General features: G+C 44.1%; 1 protein-coding gene across 1 annotated transcript; it reads left to right on the forward strand.

The window, feature by feature from the left end:
* The first annotated feature begins 9,154 nt into the window (after positions 1 to 9,154).
* Positions 9,155 to 16,125, forward strand: XPA (XPA, DNA damage recognition and repair factor). Its single transcript, XM_058044051.1, has 6 exons — positions 9,155 to 9,404; positions 9,778 to 9,906; positions 11,969 to 12,074; positions 13,630 to 13,795; positions 14,430 to 14,547; positions 15,906 to 16,125. The coding sequence occupies exons 1-6, from the start codon at positions 9,233 to 9,235 to the stop codon at positions 16,052 to 16,054; spliced, it is 840 nt and encodes a 279-aa protein (XP_057900034.1). The 5' UTR covers positions 9,155 to 9,232; the 3' UTR covers positions 16,055 to 16,125.
* The last annotated feature ends 1,358 nt before the right edge of the window (positions 16,126 to 17,483 follow it).

The raw sequence follows: 17,483 nt of genomic DNA on the forward strand, positions 1-17,483 counted from the left end.
ACACAAAAATTACTTCTCTTTTTTGGAAAACAACTGGACATCACGAAAATGTGTTTTCATTTGGAAACTGACTTTTGTATCAAACACAAAACGTTTTGCAATGTACTTTGTAGGTGTGAGAGTTGTAACGAAAGTAAACAAAAATTCTTGCTATTCTTACAGCTGTGTTAATGCAAAAAACACACATGAAAGGGAGGCTTAAGATCCTGTCTGATTTAGCTTCAGTTTAGAGGAAAGTGTATTTGGGTGGGGATTATATGACCAAGCATTATGGCTGGTTTCAAATAACTTAGGTAGATTCCACTTATGACTAATTCACTTGATTTTTTGTAAGTGTTAAAATTAGTCGTCCCATTGGCTCTGAGAATTGAAGTCCAACAGCATTCACGGAACAGTAATTAAGAGCACCCTCTTGTGGTCATTATTATGGATGTTAATTAAACCTTTTATGGTAAGCTGTTAATGCATCTGCTCTCTCATGCCAATACAGTACCCAGAAAGTTTATTAAAATATGCACATGAATGTGCTGTACATAATTTGTTCTATATCCACCCAAGAGACACAACTGCAAGGTTTTATCTTGCTTATTCACCAAAAGTTGTATGTTTTTTAATAAAAATATTTCAACATTTCATGCAGCTTAGAGCACAGTCATTCCTTTATTTGCAATTTTCAAAATTGGCAAGGAAACTCTCAGAAAAGATACAAAAAACGATAGAGCAGTAAGTTTGGTCTCCATTCCAGAGAATTTAGCAAAAAGTATAACAGAGGATGGAATTAATGTACAGCAGCATGAAGACAATTTCTTGAGAAGGAAGCAATGTAGCTACTGTAAAAGTGAGTCATGATTAATTGATCTTTACAGAACTGTTGCAGTTCTCTGAAGCAATCATGGAACATGTAGACTTTCCATTTAATCATAACTTGTCTCAAGATGCCTAAGTATGGAATTTACTCTAATACAGAAATTAATGTCAATGGTCATTAAACATTAAACACAGTCAGAATGAAAGAACTAGGTGGGAATATTTGAGCACATTATGGCAGCTCCGGTCAAGTTAGCTTTGGTTAGACTATATGAGAGCTATGGCATAACAAACTGTCAAAGGTAAGGGACAGATGGAAATAGTCTCTACAGAAGCAGATTAGGAAGAGTACCTTGAATCCTAAGTAGCCAGCAAGCATGCTTCATCTGTACTTAATTTCCAAGCACACTCCCTAGACATGGAATACATCTCAAGAATTTGCTGTATAATATTAGTATTGTACTGGTCTTCGTTTAATCATTATGTTGCACAATGAAGTTAGTAACTAAAGTTCTTGCTACCTGCTACCATGACAGCATACTATTTACTGAGTGAGTCCTCTGGGATTTGCCACATAAACGTATGAGTCAAGAGAACTGATGTACCATATGAGGAAATCTGCAACCAGGATTCTGCCTCAGTTAAGACAATTTTATGTTGTAATAGGGGATTACTGCAGTGTGCAGTTTTGAGCAATCACTTTGGAGAAAGTAAGAAAGAGCAAGGAAGCAAGTTTCACAGTATGAAGTCAATTAATGGAATGATGAAACAAACAAAGAAAGTATTCAAATTATTAGTGTATTAGAGAAGAAACAGAGGTTGTGCTACATAGCACTAAAATGTTCCATTTTCTTCCAAGAAGACCAATTCTGTGGACAGCAGGAGGCATGCACTCAGAAAATAAAGGCATTGGGATTGCCCGTCCCAATACTTTTGAAAGTACCATGAGAAGTTACATTGCTCAGAGAAGAGACGAGCACAGACAAACAGTCCGAGACCATGGACGTTTGGGGTGATTTGTCCAGGCACTTTCAGATCTTGGTAGACACCAAGGTAAAAGTTAATGAATCTATGAAATGCTGCTGAGACTTCATCAACTCTGCTTTTCTTGCTTTCTTAGAAAAGTGAAGGAACACAAAAAAAAAAGTTGAAACTAATAAAAATATTTCAAACATAAACTAGGAAAATATGCAACATTCAGAAGAAAAAATGCACCCCCAAAACCAGTAAAACAAGAAGTTAAAAAATGGGACTTGAGGAAGATCCAAACCTCAACAGATGAAAATCCACGCTGGTTGAGTTTAACCAGGCTGGCACACCACAGAGAGACCTAGAGCACCTGCAGACTCATGAAAAAGTAACATATCCCTCCTGGCATGGGACTGTTCTGGTGGTACATCGGTTGCAGTGGCTGGCAGCTGAGAGTGTCAGGTCTTCAGTCAGGGAATAGTCGGGAGCTAGACATGATGCTTTCCCAGACAGGTGAGGATGCTTCCACTCAGCAGTGAAGAATTTCATTGCCTCCAAATTCAAAGAGGATGCTGAAAACTGAAAACTGTGAACTGTGACCACTGATGTAAAGAAAACTCTCACTGAGCAAAAATCAAAAAAGCGCAGTCTCTGGCAACAGAAGGATCATCTCACTAGATCATTAACTACATTCCAAAATCACTTAACTGGATTCCAGATATAGTCAGGAAGAGAAGAACCTCTTTTTTTTCCCCCTCTCTTATTTTTTGTCACAAATTACTTCCCATGCTCTAAGCATATCATGGTCTTTAAAGAAAATAAAAAAGAGGGTTATGGTAAATGGCAAAGCTCAGTGTCCCTATGCTACAAACAGAACAAATTTTTAAAAAGTTTGATTTGCACAACTTAGTCAGAAACATGGATGTGGATGAAGTGGAAGTAACACAGGAATGTAGTATATTGCAAACCTGTAAGAAAGGAGGGAGTGGCATCATGAATTCTTTATATATTCTTTCACTCATAAACAGTTTCAATTGAATCAGAGGTACTAAAACCTTTGGAATCCATTCTTCCCTGTACCAAGAGAGAAATCAGTTAACATCACATGTTAAATTGCTATGGTCATTGTTCTTTCTGGCAAGGCAAAGCCAAGTTTTCACACTGAGGGGAGGAAAAAGCAATCAAAACTAAGACAACAAAATCAGCCTACTGAAGTAACCTAGGTAGCCTGATCAGAAACTATTTTCTGATAATGTTGAGAAGATACATTCAGATTACGTTAAAGATTCAAATTCTGTGGATGGCACAGTCCCTCAGAAGCACCTCCCACTGGGCCTGCACTCCTAGAGGGCTTAAGCCATGTGTTGGCTCCACATTTCTCTCACAGATAGGTTGGTGTGAACCTAGAATGCACAGTCACATTATCCTTCTCCTCTCATGCTTCAATGAAATGCTCACAGCTCCTGTAGTGTCTGTCCTGAAAAGCAGGACTGGGCCTGAAGGCACATATGGACAGCACTGTGAGATGGACTTATCATGCGTTTGCAGCTAACATTGGGAAAACCAACTGGAGAGAGAGAACTGATCAAACCTGTGGACAACGACACCACAGGTTTTGCAGAGATGTGCAAGGACCAGAAGAGACACATCTGCTTAAACACTGGTAACTGGGACATGACTTTTTTTGCTACAGCAGAATTAGTCAGCTGTTTTATGGTCTCCCATTTCTCTGCACACAGGAACAAGTCAGGCTGACTTGGAACAATAGTAAAAAAATCTCTTTGTATTATGGCTCAGAAAAAAAAAAAGTATAACATACTGCACAATATAAAGTGGAAACTTGAAGAATTTTAAATACTTACATTCCCCATGTCCTTAAATACTTAAATACAGCAAGGCCTGATTTTTGAACTTCTCTCCAGAACACTCAGCCTTTCACCATCAATACTACTAAAGCTCATGTCTTTGAGACTATTATAGTAGATGATGTACCTATTTTCTGTCTCAGAAATGTGTGAGATGCTCTTAATTGAACAAAAAAGTGCTAAAGCACTTACCAAAGTTTCTTGATGTTTCTAAGTTGCTACAGGAAAGATTCTTGCATGTATTAAATAACTGTCCATATGGAAAGACTAGGAGGGAGAATAAATCTGTCAATACAGAGATCCCTTTTACATCATTTGTGGCTATTCCTTGCACACTTGGGAAAAAGGCCCCAAAACCTGAATAGCTCAACTTTAGAACAGCTCAGAGAAGTCCTCAAACTCATTTCTATAAAATTTCCTCTTCCAGCCACTGGTGGGGTAAGAAAAATATCCTAGTGTCTTAGTTTCAGAACAAAATACATGTTTATCTTCATTATTTTTTGACCTTTGTATTGAAGTTAGCAAATCACCAAAGGTTGCCATACCACAGTTACATAACTTGTCTGCTGTTTTTGCTGCAGTTTCCCACTCTTTATGTGCATCAAAGAGAATGATGGCTTTTTCTGGTAAAATACTGGAAGAGGATTTCTCTTTCTGGATTGCCAATCAATAGCAAAAGTGTCCAGTCAGCTTTGTAGCAATCTCTGAAACAGTAAGCAGCATTTTTTCATCATGTGGCCATCAACATAACATATTAAAGTCCTATTCAGGAATAAAACAGAAAAGTCTTGTACAATGCTAGCAAATAAAAGATATTTACATTGCAATTTCAAATTCTGTCATCTCCTGTAATGAGAAAATTATAACAAACTTGCATTAAGATCTCCTGTCAGACAACAATGCCAATTTTTGTCTCCAAACATTGCACTTTGATTCTTGCCTACTTGTTTGTTTCAGATGTGTTGCTTAGGCATTCAACACGTTATATGTTTACTCCATTACCTATCTGTTCAACCAAGATTGCATACATCAATTGGAGTACGATAAATGGAGCGTGAAGACAGGCCACATCACTATGAAAATCCTCTCCTACAGGTAGTGAGCAAAGGAGAAAATCTCAGAGAGATGACAAACCTAATTTACTCTGCATGTCCCATTCTGTCCGACAGGATGATTCCCTGTGTATCCCTGATCTATGAGCTATGGCATAGGTGAATTCAGAAAGAAAACATACAAATCCAAGCAGGTACACTATCTGGTTTTAACAAGTTCACTTTGCTTTTCACAGGTCACATGCTGCTTTTTCACCAAGCTGCCAACAATATTTCTCTATTTATTTATTAAAGGTAACATAAGAAATAGGTGCACCAAGCTAAAACAGGATGGAAACAAAATCACAAAGGGCATGGTATTTTTTGCCCTACGTTCCTAAGGATGCAATTGAACTGCTCTCTCCCATTCAAAAATCATTTGAAATCGCTGGACAAAATCCAATGCCTTAGTCATGCTCAGAGGCAGCAGCCCAACACCCTGTGTATATTGGCCAGTCAGCTGCTGGCTACTGAATTCGAATGTGGCTAAAATTGATGCCACCACATGAGCCATCAAACAGGGGGAGAGGGATAGGTGGGAGGGGTGGGAGAGGAGTAAAGAGATTTTTGTCCACAGCTGCCCCTTCAAAAGACAAACTCATTGAAAAAGTAAGACTTAGGTCTGTTTCTCACGGAACGATTATTTGCTACTGAATAAGGAAAAAAGGATGTTTTGGTTGTAGGTATGCAACTGCAATGCAGCTGTATGCATATTGCTACTAAGATTTTGAGAACACAGAGAAAGAAGTTTATCATGAGGCAAAATAGAAATACATGGTCAGCAGCTGCTCTGTAAGTAACTCCTGGTCCCAGCTGAATAGTGAATTTGGTTGGAAAGACCCCATTGCACAGGCTCATTGCTATCATGTGGCTCAGTGTGATCCTCCATGAATACAGAGGAAGAGGTGTACTGCCTCGGATGAAGAACCCATTCAGTCCAACATCCTGTTTCCACCAAAGGCCTCAGCAAACGTCAAAGGAAGAGGAAAAGCAAGGCAAATATATGATATCTTCTCTGCAACACTCCCACAGCTACCAACTGCTTTCAGCTCAGGGAATTTCCTGAGTGTGAGGGGGTGTTCATTCATTAACTCTCAACACAGTCCTCTTCCAAATACTTGGCCTATCTTCCCTCCACCCTAGAGAAACAGCCTGTACTCAGCACGCCATTCAGAAAGGCACTGAATGAAGAACCATCTCCTCCTGCCTGTTTAGACTCGAGCTCCTGCTACTGCAAATCTGATGGTGTTGTACTCAGAAAGTCAGCTGGCATCCACAAGTTACACAGGATGTGACAGGCCTCATGCATCACCCTCTTTGGTGAGAACTCCAAATCTCAATTGTCCCTTTCAAGGGACACAAAGTCAGACAGCCTAGCATCCTTGTTATTCTTTTCTAGTTCCAGCATTTACTTTCTAAGGAAATGCAATAGGGAACAGCACGCATGGTGCAAATTCACCACAGATTTCTGGAGTGCTGTAAATGTGTTCCTGGTTTTGTTCTGTCCCTTTCCTTGAAATGTGCCTTGCTTTTCCAAACATGAAGATGGCATTCATGCAGGGCCTACACACTTTAGTGTCACTACTGAGTGGCAGCACTAATTCAGGTATTCCTACCTTTTATGTAAAGTTACGAGTAGTTATGACATCACCTTGCATTTATCTACTCCATATTTAATCTACCTTTTTACTGCCTAATCACCCACAATTCTTTACGGATGACCCTCACCCCCTGCTAACTCAAAAAGGTTTTGCACAGTCAGCAAACATTCTTGTCTTGCCACTCACTGTTTCCTCCATGGGAGTGATGAATTGTGAAGCACTGCTCAGCTGCCTCCTTGCACTCAGCTCCTCACTGATGATGGTCTCTGGCTATGAAACAATGCACATCTGTGACAGCCTACCTACTAATACAAGGAATGCTTGATACTACTTGGCATACAGAACCTGAAAAACTGCTTAAAACACAGATACCATTATAATTATCATCTCATGTGCACGCATTAAGCCACATGTATTTAATATTAAGCACAAATATTATTGCATGGCCAGAGCAATGCATATGAGATAGTTTGTAACTCCTTGCTAATACAAAACTGTTAGTTTTATTACCTTCTCTTGGCCATGAAAATTAGGAATATTGTGTTTGATTCATTCTGGTCAGAAGCAGAGCTGGGGAGAATACTCTGCTTTGATTGCGCAGTCAGACTGCCCCTGAGAAAAAGAAAAAGCCAAACATCTCTAGTATATATTTCTAAAACAGTTTTACTCAATAATTAACACTTGCATAGATAGTTGCGGCCCACAGCCAATTTTATTTGAACGCCTTGACTCTGAATTTGCTTTTGTTTGTGTATTCTGATTTCCTTTTAATCCTAATTCCAGTTTGGTTGCATAATAATAATGTCCTTTTGCCCTTAAAACCCTTACACAGGGTCTCAAACTTGGCTTTGGTTTGAGGCAGTTTTGGTTTACGAATGATACGGAACTATTTGCTACCCCACAAGTACAACTCAGTTCACTCCTCCCTAAATGTCTGCTCCTACAAAACAAGGAAGAAGAGACACCAGAACAGCATAAGGAATCCAAACATACGTGTGTTTGCTTTTCAAGCAAACATTTCCATTTCCAAGACATCTAGTAAACACTTTTCTTCTATCATTTTTTTTTTTTATTTCACTTGTTTCTACTATGTTTATTGCTCTCTTTGGAACTCCACTGTCAGTAAGTCAGTCCAAAAAAGGGAGTAATGAGGTTGGAGAAACGTATGCTCATACTGTATAATTGCATAAGCTGCTTCCTGTACGCTGGGGTTACGATTTGCATTTTCATCTATTAAATACCTTGCGTTCTAGATCCTTCTCTCTGACTGTGAAACGTATTTGGACATCACCACTGTGGCACTTTTCCAACTTTATACAAACACTGGAAAGCAATCTCGCTGAAAGCAGACGGTTTAGTATGACTTGGTTATTAATTTTTAAGGAAGAGGTTCTGTGATCGGCGACAAGAGAAGTATTTTAATTGACGGGAGGAGCTACCTACCACTCATGCAAGTATTAGAACCACTTAAAATGTCTTCATCTGCATTTCTGTACGTATGTATATATATATGTGTATATATATATATATGGAGATATATATATAAAAATTTCCCAGAAGCAGGATGTTCTTTTCTCAGCGTTCATAGCACACTCTGCTGGCTGTTGTCGAAAGTTAATGCCAAGCGAGGACGACAAGCTAAAAAGAAATAAAATGTTTTAGGACACAGGAGAAACACAATCCATGCAGGTAATTACCGCGAGCATTTGAACGGAGAGGCACAAGGGACGTATTCTGGGAGCAGCAAGGGAGGGTTGGCAGGAAACTAGTTTAGTTTCACGGAAGAGAGCGAGCTTTTTTCTTTTCTTTTCTTTTTTTGGGGGGGGACGGGGACGTTGTACGGGGGGGAGGGAAGGAAGGCTTCTCCCTGTGCTGAGGTCATCCCGTTTCAGCATGGAGGCAGGGAGCACGCATCTGTGCCAGTGCCTCCATTTCCGCTCCTTCAAGGACAGGGCAGGCGCTGCCTGACGGGCGGGCGAGGATCACTGGCTGCTCGGCATTAAGTGGCTTTATATGAAAGTGGCTTAGAGCCACATTTGCATGACAAAGCCATTTGCGCGTCCCTCGTCAGTAAGGGAGGCTGCAGCCTCCATTCGTCCTCCCTTGCACAGAACACGCGAAACCATTAAGGGCAGGACGGGGATTTTGTTAAGAAAGCGCTTATTGCCCGTGCCGAACGAGGCTGGGACACGGCGGGCCGCGAACAGGAGCAGCAGGGAGTGGGGAGCGTGCTCCTGCAGAGTTTTCAGGGCAAAAAACGTGGCCGGGGCCGTTTCCGGCCGAGAACCAGCCTCGCGCAGGGCTGTGGCGGGGCCGGGCCGGGCGGACAAAAGGGGCATTGCTGGGTGACGCTGCTGAGGAATTCCTGCCGGGCGGGGCGGGATTTATGGCTTTTTTTTCCACGGGGCCGCTCGGGCCCGAGGCGGGGGACGGTGCAGAAAGCGCAGGGTCATCATCGGCTCCCCTCCCCCAGCCCGTCCCCTCCCCGGTCCCGCGGTGCCGGTGCCGGTCCCGATCCCGGCACAGCCGCCCCCCCCGGGCCGACACCGGCCCCCACCCCGGCCCGCGCGCGCCCCCCGCCCCCCACCCTCGCGCGCCACGCGGGCCGCGGGCCCCGCCCCGCCGCCTGGCCGCGCGCGCCCCCCCTTCCCCTCCCCCCTCGCGCGCCCTCCCGGCGCGCCCCGCGCGGCGGCGGCGGGGCGGAGCCCCCGCCCTGGCGGCTCGCGAGGAGGGGCGGGGCGGTAGCTGCGCGCCTGCGCGGGCGGCCTCGCCCCTTCTGTGGCCACCCCCGCCCCCCGCCCTGCGCAGGCGCAGTGCGGCGGCGGCTCGGCGAGGGGAAGGGCGAGAGCGGCAGCCGGAGCGGGGGGGACCACGGGGCTCCGTCGCTCCTGCCGCCGCCATGGCGGGCGCGGCCCCGGCCCACGAGCAAGACCACGAGCAGAAGATTTCGACCGCGGCGGGCGAGCGGCCGCACCTCTCAGCGGCGGCGTTGGCGAAGATCGAGCGGAACCGGCAGCGGGCGCTGGCACTGCGGCAGGCGCGGCTGGCGGCCCGGCCCTACCCTGCCGCAGGTCGGATGGCGGCGGCGGCGGAACGGGCGAGTCCCCGCGCCCTTTTTTCTCTTTTCTAGGGGGGAGGTTTCGAGAGGGGAAAGATGTGGGGAAAGGGTGGCTCCGCCGGCCGTGGGGCGGTGGGGGCGGCGGGGGGGGGGGGGGGTGCGGTAGGGTGGCTGGAGCGGGGTGGGGGTTGGGGGGGAGAATCCGCCGCGGCGCGCGAGGGGCCCCCCCTCCCCCCACATGTGTGGGGGAGGGGGGGGCTCTTGCACGCGCGCGCTCTCCGCGCGGCCCCCCGCCTCGCGCGCGCAGCGCGGTGGGGGCGGCCGCGCGCGCCCCCTGCCGGCGGCGGCGCTTTAACGCAGCGCCCGCCTCGTTTGTGCTCCTGCAGGCGGCGGCGCGCGGGCGCGGGCCCTCCCCAAGGTCGTGGACACGGGAGGGGGATTCTTCCTGGAGGAGGAGGAGGAGAGCGAGCAGAAGGAAGAGCGCGGCGCCGTCGAGAAGATCGTGCACCCACCCGGTAATTAGGAAAAAAACGTGTAGGGAGCGGCGGGGGTTTGGCGGGGAGGCGGCGGGAGGAGGCGGCGCCGCGTGCGCGGGGCTGGCGGGGGAGGGCAGGAAGGCGCGGGGGCGACAGTGAGCCGGCTCCGGCCGCGCCAGCGGGGCGGGATGGATGGGCGCCTTTTTTTTTTCCCGGGCTTTTTTTACTCTCCTTTCTTACCCTCTTTTTCTTTCTTTTTTCCCCCTTTTTTTTTTTTTTTCTTTTATTTTAATTGCTGATATCCCTTTTCCTCCTTCACACGTTTTTCTGGATGTGCTCGATTAGTGGCGCGTCCGATTCTTTTCAGCATTAAATCGGCTATAGCAAATGCGGGGTAATTAAAAATGAAGAATTTTAAGCCGCGGAAGTGGGACACAACCAGTGCCCTTGGGTATAGCACATTTTAATTTTTTTTTCTCCCCCGTAAATGTTATATCCATTATTTCTTTCGGGGAATTTGAGTTTTAAGACCGACATAAGCGTAAATTTTCGCGGCTTCGTTGGTTGTGGGAATTTTGGGATTTATGTGGTTTGTGCCAAGACCGGAGCGCTGCTGCAGTGCCAGCTTTTATCGTTATAAAACGTGCTGGCGCCAAGTTACTGATCGTTCGGTGGAGGATTTCAGCACATTGCCTTGCGATATTCTCCCCCCCAAAAAAAGCAAATGGGAGAAGTAAGGGTCCCAAAATAGATCGACTTTCTTCTCTGGGATTGTCTTTGTCTTGCTTTGTTCTGCTTGTATCAGCTGCGGAGCTGTTGGTGCAGTGTATCTCTTTGTTAGAAATCAGCACCAGATTTCATTAACGGTGTAAACAATTAGCAGCCCTGCTTCTTTAGATGGGCTAATGTTTAACAATAAATTTAAGTGGATCTGGGATGCCTTTACACTGGGCGTATTTTTTGCTGTGTAATTCATAACGTCATTGTCTTAATAAAATGTCTTCGTGTTCGGGAGCACTGCCTTAAATGATGGAATGTGATGTAAGAGTATGAAATGACTGTGAAGTACTGAGCATCCGGCTGTCGCTAGTAGGACTGAATTTACATAAAATGTCGTCTTTGCTGGATCGGATCTGCTATAAATGCAAACGCAATTAAAATATATGGTGCTGCATGTTAACCATTAATCTTCTGCTCCAGGTGTTCCTAAAATTTTACTGCACTACCTCGCTTTCAGATTTCAAAACTGTATAGAAATGTTAATTTTCTGATAGAATTGCGATGTTACTGTTCAAGGAATGTTCCTTATAGCTGTTGTTGCCCGAATCGGTGTTTCTTGGTGTCCTGTGGAACATAAAAGCAGATGGTGATGACGCTGGAGGTGATCCGCCCGTTGAGGATGCGGCCAGAAGCAGTGGCTGGCGCTGAGATGTGTCTGGGCTTGGAGCAGTGCTGAGAGGGCTTGGGGAGAGGATTGTAGTGGAGCTCCATCCCCATTCCACTCCTAGCAGCTCTCTGGCCATCCACCTCCGTTTCTGCCAGCTGGAACGGACAAGAACCTTGCCAACTGCCCCGGGCTTCCACTGAGCTCGTTTAGGGAGAGGCAGGTGTGGCTGAGCTAGGAAAAAAACTGGAGCAGAGCTGAGAGAACTGTGATGCCAGCGCGGCTCCTGTAGTTTCCTGCTCTAGCCACCCTCTTCAAACTGAATCCCTTCTCTGCTTCCTCCCGTTTCTGCCCGCATGTCCTCTGTAAATCAGGGCATATTTTAGGAGGGTCAGAACAGAGGAAGTGGCAGGAGAGGATTTTATGCGCTTCGTGAGAGAAGTGTAGAGAATTTTTTTTAACAATGGCTAAGTTAAATATACATTTAAATGTTGAAGTTAAGTACTTAATGCTTAACTTGGGAGAAAACATTCCAACAGACATTAAATTGTGTGGTAATGGGTTTGAATGTGTATTGTACTGTTCTAAAAAACTTTGACAGAGTGAAACTAGTTTGTAATATGCTTATGTGAATTCTAGTAAAATTGCCTGTAATACCAAGTCTAGATGCTTGTTTTTATCATTGTAGTCCCTTTAAAAAATATTTCTTTCCATTAGCACCCGTGCTAGAATTTGACTATCTCATCTGTGGAGACTGTGGCAAAGAATTCATGGACTCCTACCTTATGCAGCACTTTGATTGGGCAACATGTGATAATTGCAGGTATTACAAATAATCAGGAGAGAAAAACACTATTTTACATAAAGATTGCTGGCTATAATTCAGTGAGTTACAGTCGTTTGAAGAGACTGTCAGCAAGAGAGACATATTTCAGTAACTTTAAAAAAAATGTAAATTTAATTTGATACCCTGTTTAAGTTCCATTATGGAATTAATTCACAAATTGTCTCATAAGCCTGCCTTAGGATAGGGGACATCAGTGGATTTTCATGCAACATTATGGTAATGGGATGTCATGAGAGCAGTTGGTGTGTTTGTCAGTGTGAAAATTTATGTCTGGCTGCAGACTGGAGCCATTTGAAAACCTGATGCAACACAAATACCCACTCTGAAGTGGAGCAGGGATTAGGAGAGTGTTTGTGGTCCCGGTGTTTTAACTCAAGTGCAGTTGGTACTTTGGTCAGCATGGGCGTGCTGGAAGCACAGCAGCCAAAGGGCAGAGCTCCCATGGGAGGTTACTGGTTGGCCTGCGAGGTAAGCAGGAGTTTGACCTTGAGAGGGGAGCAAGCTCTTATCTTTTAACACAGAAAACGCTCCAAAAGCCATCAAGATAACCAGGACAATAAAACCAACTGCAGCAGCCAGCTGCCCATGTGTGTGAGAATGAATTGGGTGAATGAAAAAAAAAAAAAGCTTGTTCTGGGCGCCTTCCCATTTACTGCAGGGAGTGGTTAGGGTTGTGCACGTGGTGTAGGCAATTCGCAGTCGTATTGGAGGCAAAGTTCTGTTTCAGCAGTTAGAGTAGGCAGGGAAAGGAGCTTGGAGCTTGGGGAGTCTTTGGTCTGAGCTCTTGTAGCTGATGGCTGGAGTGTCCTTGGTGCATTAGCTGTAACTGTGAACTTTGAATTCTAGTACAGCTGCATTTACAGCAGTACTTCCTTGATGACCGTTGTTAGCACTTAGTGTTTGGCAGATCTTTTGGCTCCAACGATTCAAGTTGTACTTCAGTCAGGATTGCGTAAATGTAATTTTTTCCATTAACTCATAAAAGCTGCTGTGGTTACAGAGTTTTTCATTATCTGGTAAAGGCTACTGTCTTTAAAGCCTTTTTTAATGGTTTTTCTGCCTACTGTCCTGTATTATAGAAAATGCTCTGTGTTGCTAATCAGTTTCTGGGATCTAGAACCATATGGAGTGTGTATATTCTCAGGTTATCTGACCTGTCTCACATTACACATTCTGTCTTTCTTGACCATGTGAGGCTCATGCATCTGTCCTGGATTGCATCTGAGTTAGATGAATACCTGAAATTATTCATTTTAAGTTTCATTGTAAGAAAATAGAAGAAAAGCCTTTCTAGAAGAGCAGGCTTCTCAGTGTATGTTTGCTGAAATGGGAATTTTTAAATGCTTAATTTCAGTAAATCTAGTATGGAGTTTAGCTAAGCAGTTGGAATCCAAAGTTATTTGCATGCATATAAAACTGAGGGTATTAGGGCTACCTGTATTTCAGGAATGTTAGAAGGGATGGGGACTTAGATGTTAATAACCTGTGGTTTTAGGGTGTAGCTTTCTCATCATTATTTTACATCTTGCAGAGATGTTGAAGATAAACATAAGCTTATAACAAGGACAGAAGCAAAAGAAGAGTATCTGCTTAAAGACTGTGACTTAGACAAGAGGGAACCAGTACTCAGATTCATTGTGAAGAAAAACCCTCATAATTCACGATGGGGTGAAATGAAACTTTATTTAAAACTGCAGGTATAGAAACTGAGTGTGTTTCAGACATTTTTTAACCTTCATACAGCTTTGGTTGTCACTTGGTACCTGAATGGTTTTGTCAAAGCTAAGTGTGTTATGTATAGCTTGTTAAAGTTAAATGGTTGCAGTCCAAGTTGTGGAAATGTCTGGTTTTGAGAGCATTTTAAAGATGTTCATTGAGCAGAACTTTAGTGGGTTGCACAATTACAAGTCACAAAGCACACGGCCCTTCAGTTTTACTCTGAAGTGCAGGGGCAGCTGCAGCTGTCTGTGGCCCTTTGTAGCTGCGTTCACAGCTTTGCCTGCAGAGGCGGCTGGAAAGGCGAGTGGATTTCCCAGGGCTCTTGGCATTTCTTGTTTGGTACTTCATAGCCATCATACTGCTTTAGTAAAACATGGACAAAACTAGAGCTGGGTTTAAGCTTTCCTAAGTTACATTCAGCTGATACTGAAGACCAGTGTCGCCTCTTTGGTGGAAGGAGTGCAGTCTTTTGTGAGACAAGCAGAGACAAGTGGGAGGTAGAGCAAGATTGGTTGGTTTATGTGTGTGTAGGGAAAAATTAAATTTGTAAGTTAGAATAGTTTACTTTTATCGTTTCAGGAAACAAAAAAGGCTTTTATGTCCATCCTGTAGGTAATCAAGCGTTCACTTGAGGTCTGGGGTAGTGAAGAAGCCTTGCAAGAAGCAAAGGAGCTCCGCCGTGATAGCAGAGAGAAGATGAAACAAAAGAAGTTTGACAAGAAAGTTAAAGGTAAAGCATTAAAATTACATACTTCAGTACCTGAAGGGAAGTACAGTTCTGTTTAAACCTGTGTCTGCATCTGAATAAATTATTGAGAAAATACTCAATATGGTAGAATGGAGGTTTTCAGGACTGGGGGTGAGCCTGAGCAGTCTGGTGTGACCTCATAGATTACTATTTTGGGCAGTGTTGGACTGCAGGGCTTGAGGTCCCTTCCAACTTTTATTCCCCTGTTGCCCTGTGGACGTTATGTGACAGAAATCAATTACAATGGTTCATTATAATGTTTTCCAAATGTTTGAGTATGACCCAGAATGTGCCATGGATTGCTTCTGATACTTTTGACTAGTGGAAGACATTAATTTTTGTAGCAGTGCGTTATAGATCTGTGATAGGCTTCAGGTGAAATGACTCTAATGAAAATGGGTTTTTCTCTTGTTCACAGTATTCCTAGCAGCTGTCTTTACCGCAAATTGCTCTACGGCTTTTTTCTCCTCTAAAGTATTATTTAGAGGAGTATTTGATGGGTGGAACCTTTTGTACCACCTATAGCATCCATGCTTTGCTTTGGGGTGGTGGTTACAAGGGCAGAAACTCCAGGCTGGCTGTACCAGGGCTGTCTGAAGGAGGCAGAACTTGGGATTGCACAAATAACCCCTGTCTGGGCCATTGATGCTGTGCACGCCGAAGGACTGGCAGCAGACTGTAGCCAAGATGCCAGAGTTCAGTGCAAGCACAGGCCTTAATGTGACAAAGTTTGCAGCCTGAATGGCTTGGCTCAAAATGTGACCACATTTTGCTGTTCAGTATTCTTGCCACCCGCTTGCAACATCCGGATAGTATTTTGGGCCCTGCTGCCAGCCTGTGCGCTCTAGAGAACCCGCAGATTTCACTGCGGATGCTGCAGAGGCAACTCATATTATTGGGCATAAAGCTTAGAGAATGCCAAGTCATTTGGGAGGCTTACTGTGACCTGAATGAAAATTACTCTTTCTTGGTCATGTTAAATAAATGAGGTGTTCTATAAAAACTTTTCCTTTATGTTCCACCGACCCCTTTTGGATAACTTTGAATGGCTTTGTGTGAAAAAGCAGCAAGCAACTCATCTTTAGTCCAGATGGAAAATCTTTGCCTATGAGATCCCATGACAGTGTAGTTCTTGGCCTTTAAATTATGCAAACAAGGTGAGGATTGCAAGGCAAGTCAGAACTTGTTATTGCAAGAGCAGATTCGTTCCCAGACCTTGTGGAAGACAGGCAGCAAGCATATTGTCATCTGTCGGCCTCAGCAAGCTGGTTAGCTTGAGTTTTATTGAATGCTATTTAAGATTTATTAAAATTTTAAAATTTTCTTGCATTTTTTACCAGAACTCCGCCGTGCTGTGAGGAGTAGTTTGTGGAAGAAACAAGCCAGTATCCATGAACATGAATATGGACCAGAAGAAAACATTGATGAAGATACATATAAAAAGACGTGCACTGTCTGTGGCCATGAATTAACTTACGAGAAGATGTAATATTAACCTATTTTTTAATTTTTGTTTTTAACAGTATTTTGTATTAAAATCAAATAAATGCTAATTATGAACAGTCTGTTGCCAGATTGTGTGAAGCATTATATTTTTCAGGTGCAAGAAGCTCTGTGAAAGCTTTGGCCTTTATGCTAGATCTGAGGGTAGAATATAGCAACAGTTCAACAATTGGTATCTTCTTGGTCAAAAGATAAGTTTGTATCATTGTAGTTGATGCACTGATGAAATCGAGGTGAACTTCCCACGGCTTTTCTGCATCCATGAGAAGGAAGGCTCCTTATTTTCTAACTGTTGTCTGGTTTGCAGTTCCTGGTCATGGGCAGGCAGAGGGCTGATAGAACAGCACTTCTTGTGGTGGGAGGACATCTAATAACATAGGTTCTCCTTTGGCTTGGATACACTATCAGCCCTCTGCCTGCCCATGACCAGGAACTGCAAACCAGACAACAGTTAGAAAATAAGGAGCCTTCCTTCTCATGGATGCAGAAAAGCCGTGGGAAGTTCACCTCGATTTCATCAGTGCATCAACTACAATGATACAAACTTATCTTTTGACCAAGAAGATACCAATTGTTGAACTGTTGCTGCCTGCTTTCTTGGGAGGTTCTGACATATATTTACTGTATTTTGCAGGATAGATTCTTAGGTGCATTTGCTACATCTTTTTTTTTTTCTTTTTTTTTTTCTTCCCAACTTTTGAAGCAGAGACCAAGGCAAGACCTGTCCTTGGGGCAAGAGGGAAGTAGCATTCCATGGCAGAACTTCTAAATGCACTTGAATGATGTTTTCTTTCAGTAGAGTGAATTTACTTAGTGAAGGAACATGTTATGAAGTGAAGGATCATGTGTGGCTCTACATTTATTTACAATTGTAAAAATGGCAGATTCCAGGGAAGTCTCTGGAGACTTCCTTTGTGAGCCTGGGCCACTGTGGCTGTGCAGAACTGAAATTTTCAGTAGGAAAACCATGACATATTTGCCAGTACAGAAACATGGTGGGATGACTCCCATGCCTGGAGTGCTGCAATGATGGTCATGAGCTCTTCCGAAGGGACAGTGGGCAAGCAGAGGCAGTGAAGTGGCTCTGTACATGAGGGAGAGTTTTGACTTACAGAGCTCAAGGGCAGTGATGATAAGTTTGGGTGCTGGTGGGTAATGATCAAGGCCAAGGAAGCAGACATCCCAGGGGGTGTCTTTACAGACCACCCAGACAGGATAAAGGAGCAAATGAAATGCTCTGTAAGGAGCTGGCTGGTGTTTCACAATCACTAGCCCTTGTTCTTGTGGGAGACTAATTTGTGGGATGTCTGCTGAAAACATGAGCAGGGGAGAGGCGGCAGTCTAGGAGGTTCCTGAGTGTGTGGAAGACAAAGGACAGCTGGCAAGTAAGCTGTCCTGGTACTGGCCAGGACAGT

The sequence above is a fragment of the Melospiza georgiana genome, chromosome Z (assembly GCF_028018845.1).
Source record: "Melospiza georgiana isolate bMelGeo1 chromosome Z, bMelGeo1.pri, whole genome shotgun sequence".
Classification (NCBI taxonomy): Eukaryota; Metazoa; Chordata; class Aves; order Passeriformes; family Passerellidae; genus Melospiza; species Melospiza georgiana.

What these genes read in the sequence shown, in the direction of transcription:
- XPA (XM_058044051.1), top strand. Translation starts at nt 9,233, where the DNA reads ATGGCGGGCGCGGCCCCGGCCCACGAGCAAGACCACGAGCAGAAGATT. An exon ending in GAAGATCGTGCACCCACCCG is followed by an intron (nt 9,907 to 11,968) that starts GTAATTAGGAAA and finishes TCTTTCCATTAG; the next exon opens with CACCCGTGCTAGAATTTGAC. An exon ending in GTTTGACAAGAAAGTTAAAG is followed by an intron (nt 14,548 to 15,905) that starts GTAAAGCATTAA and finishes ATTTTTTACCAG; the next exon opens with AACTCCGCCGTGCTGTGAGG.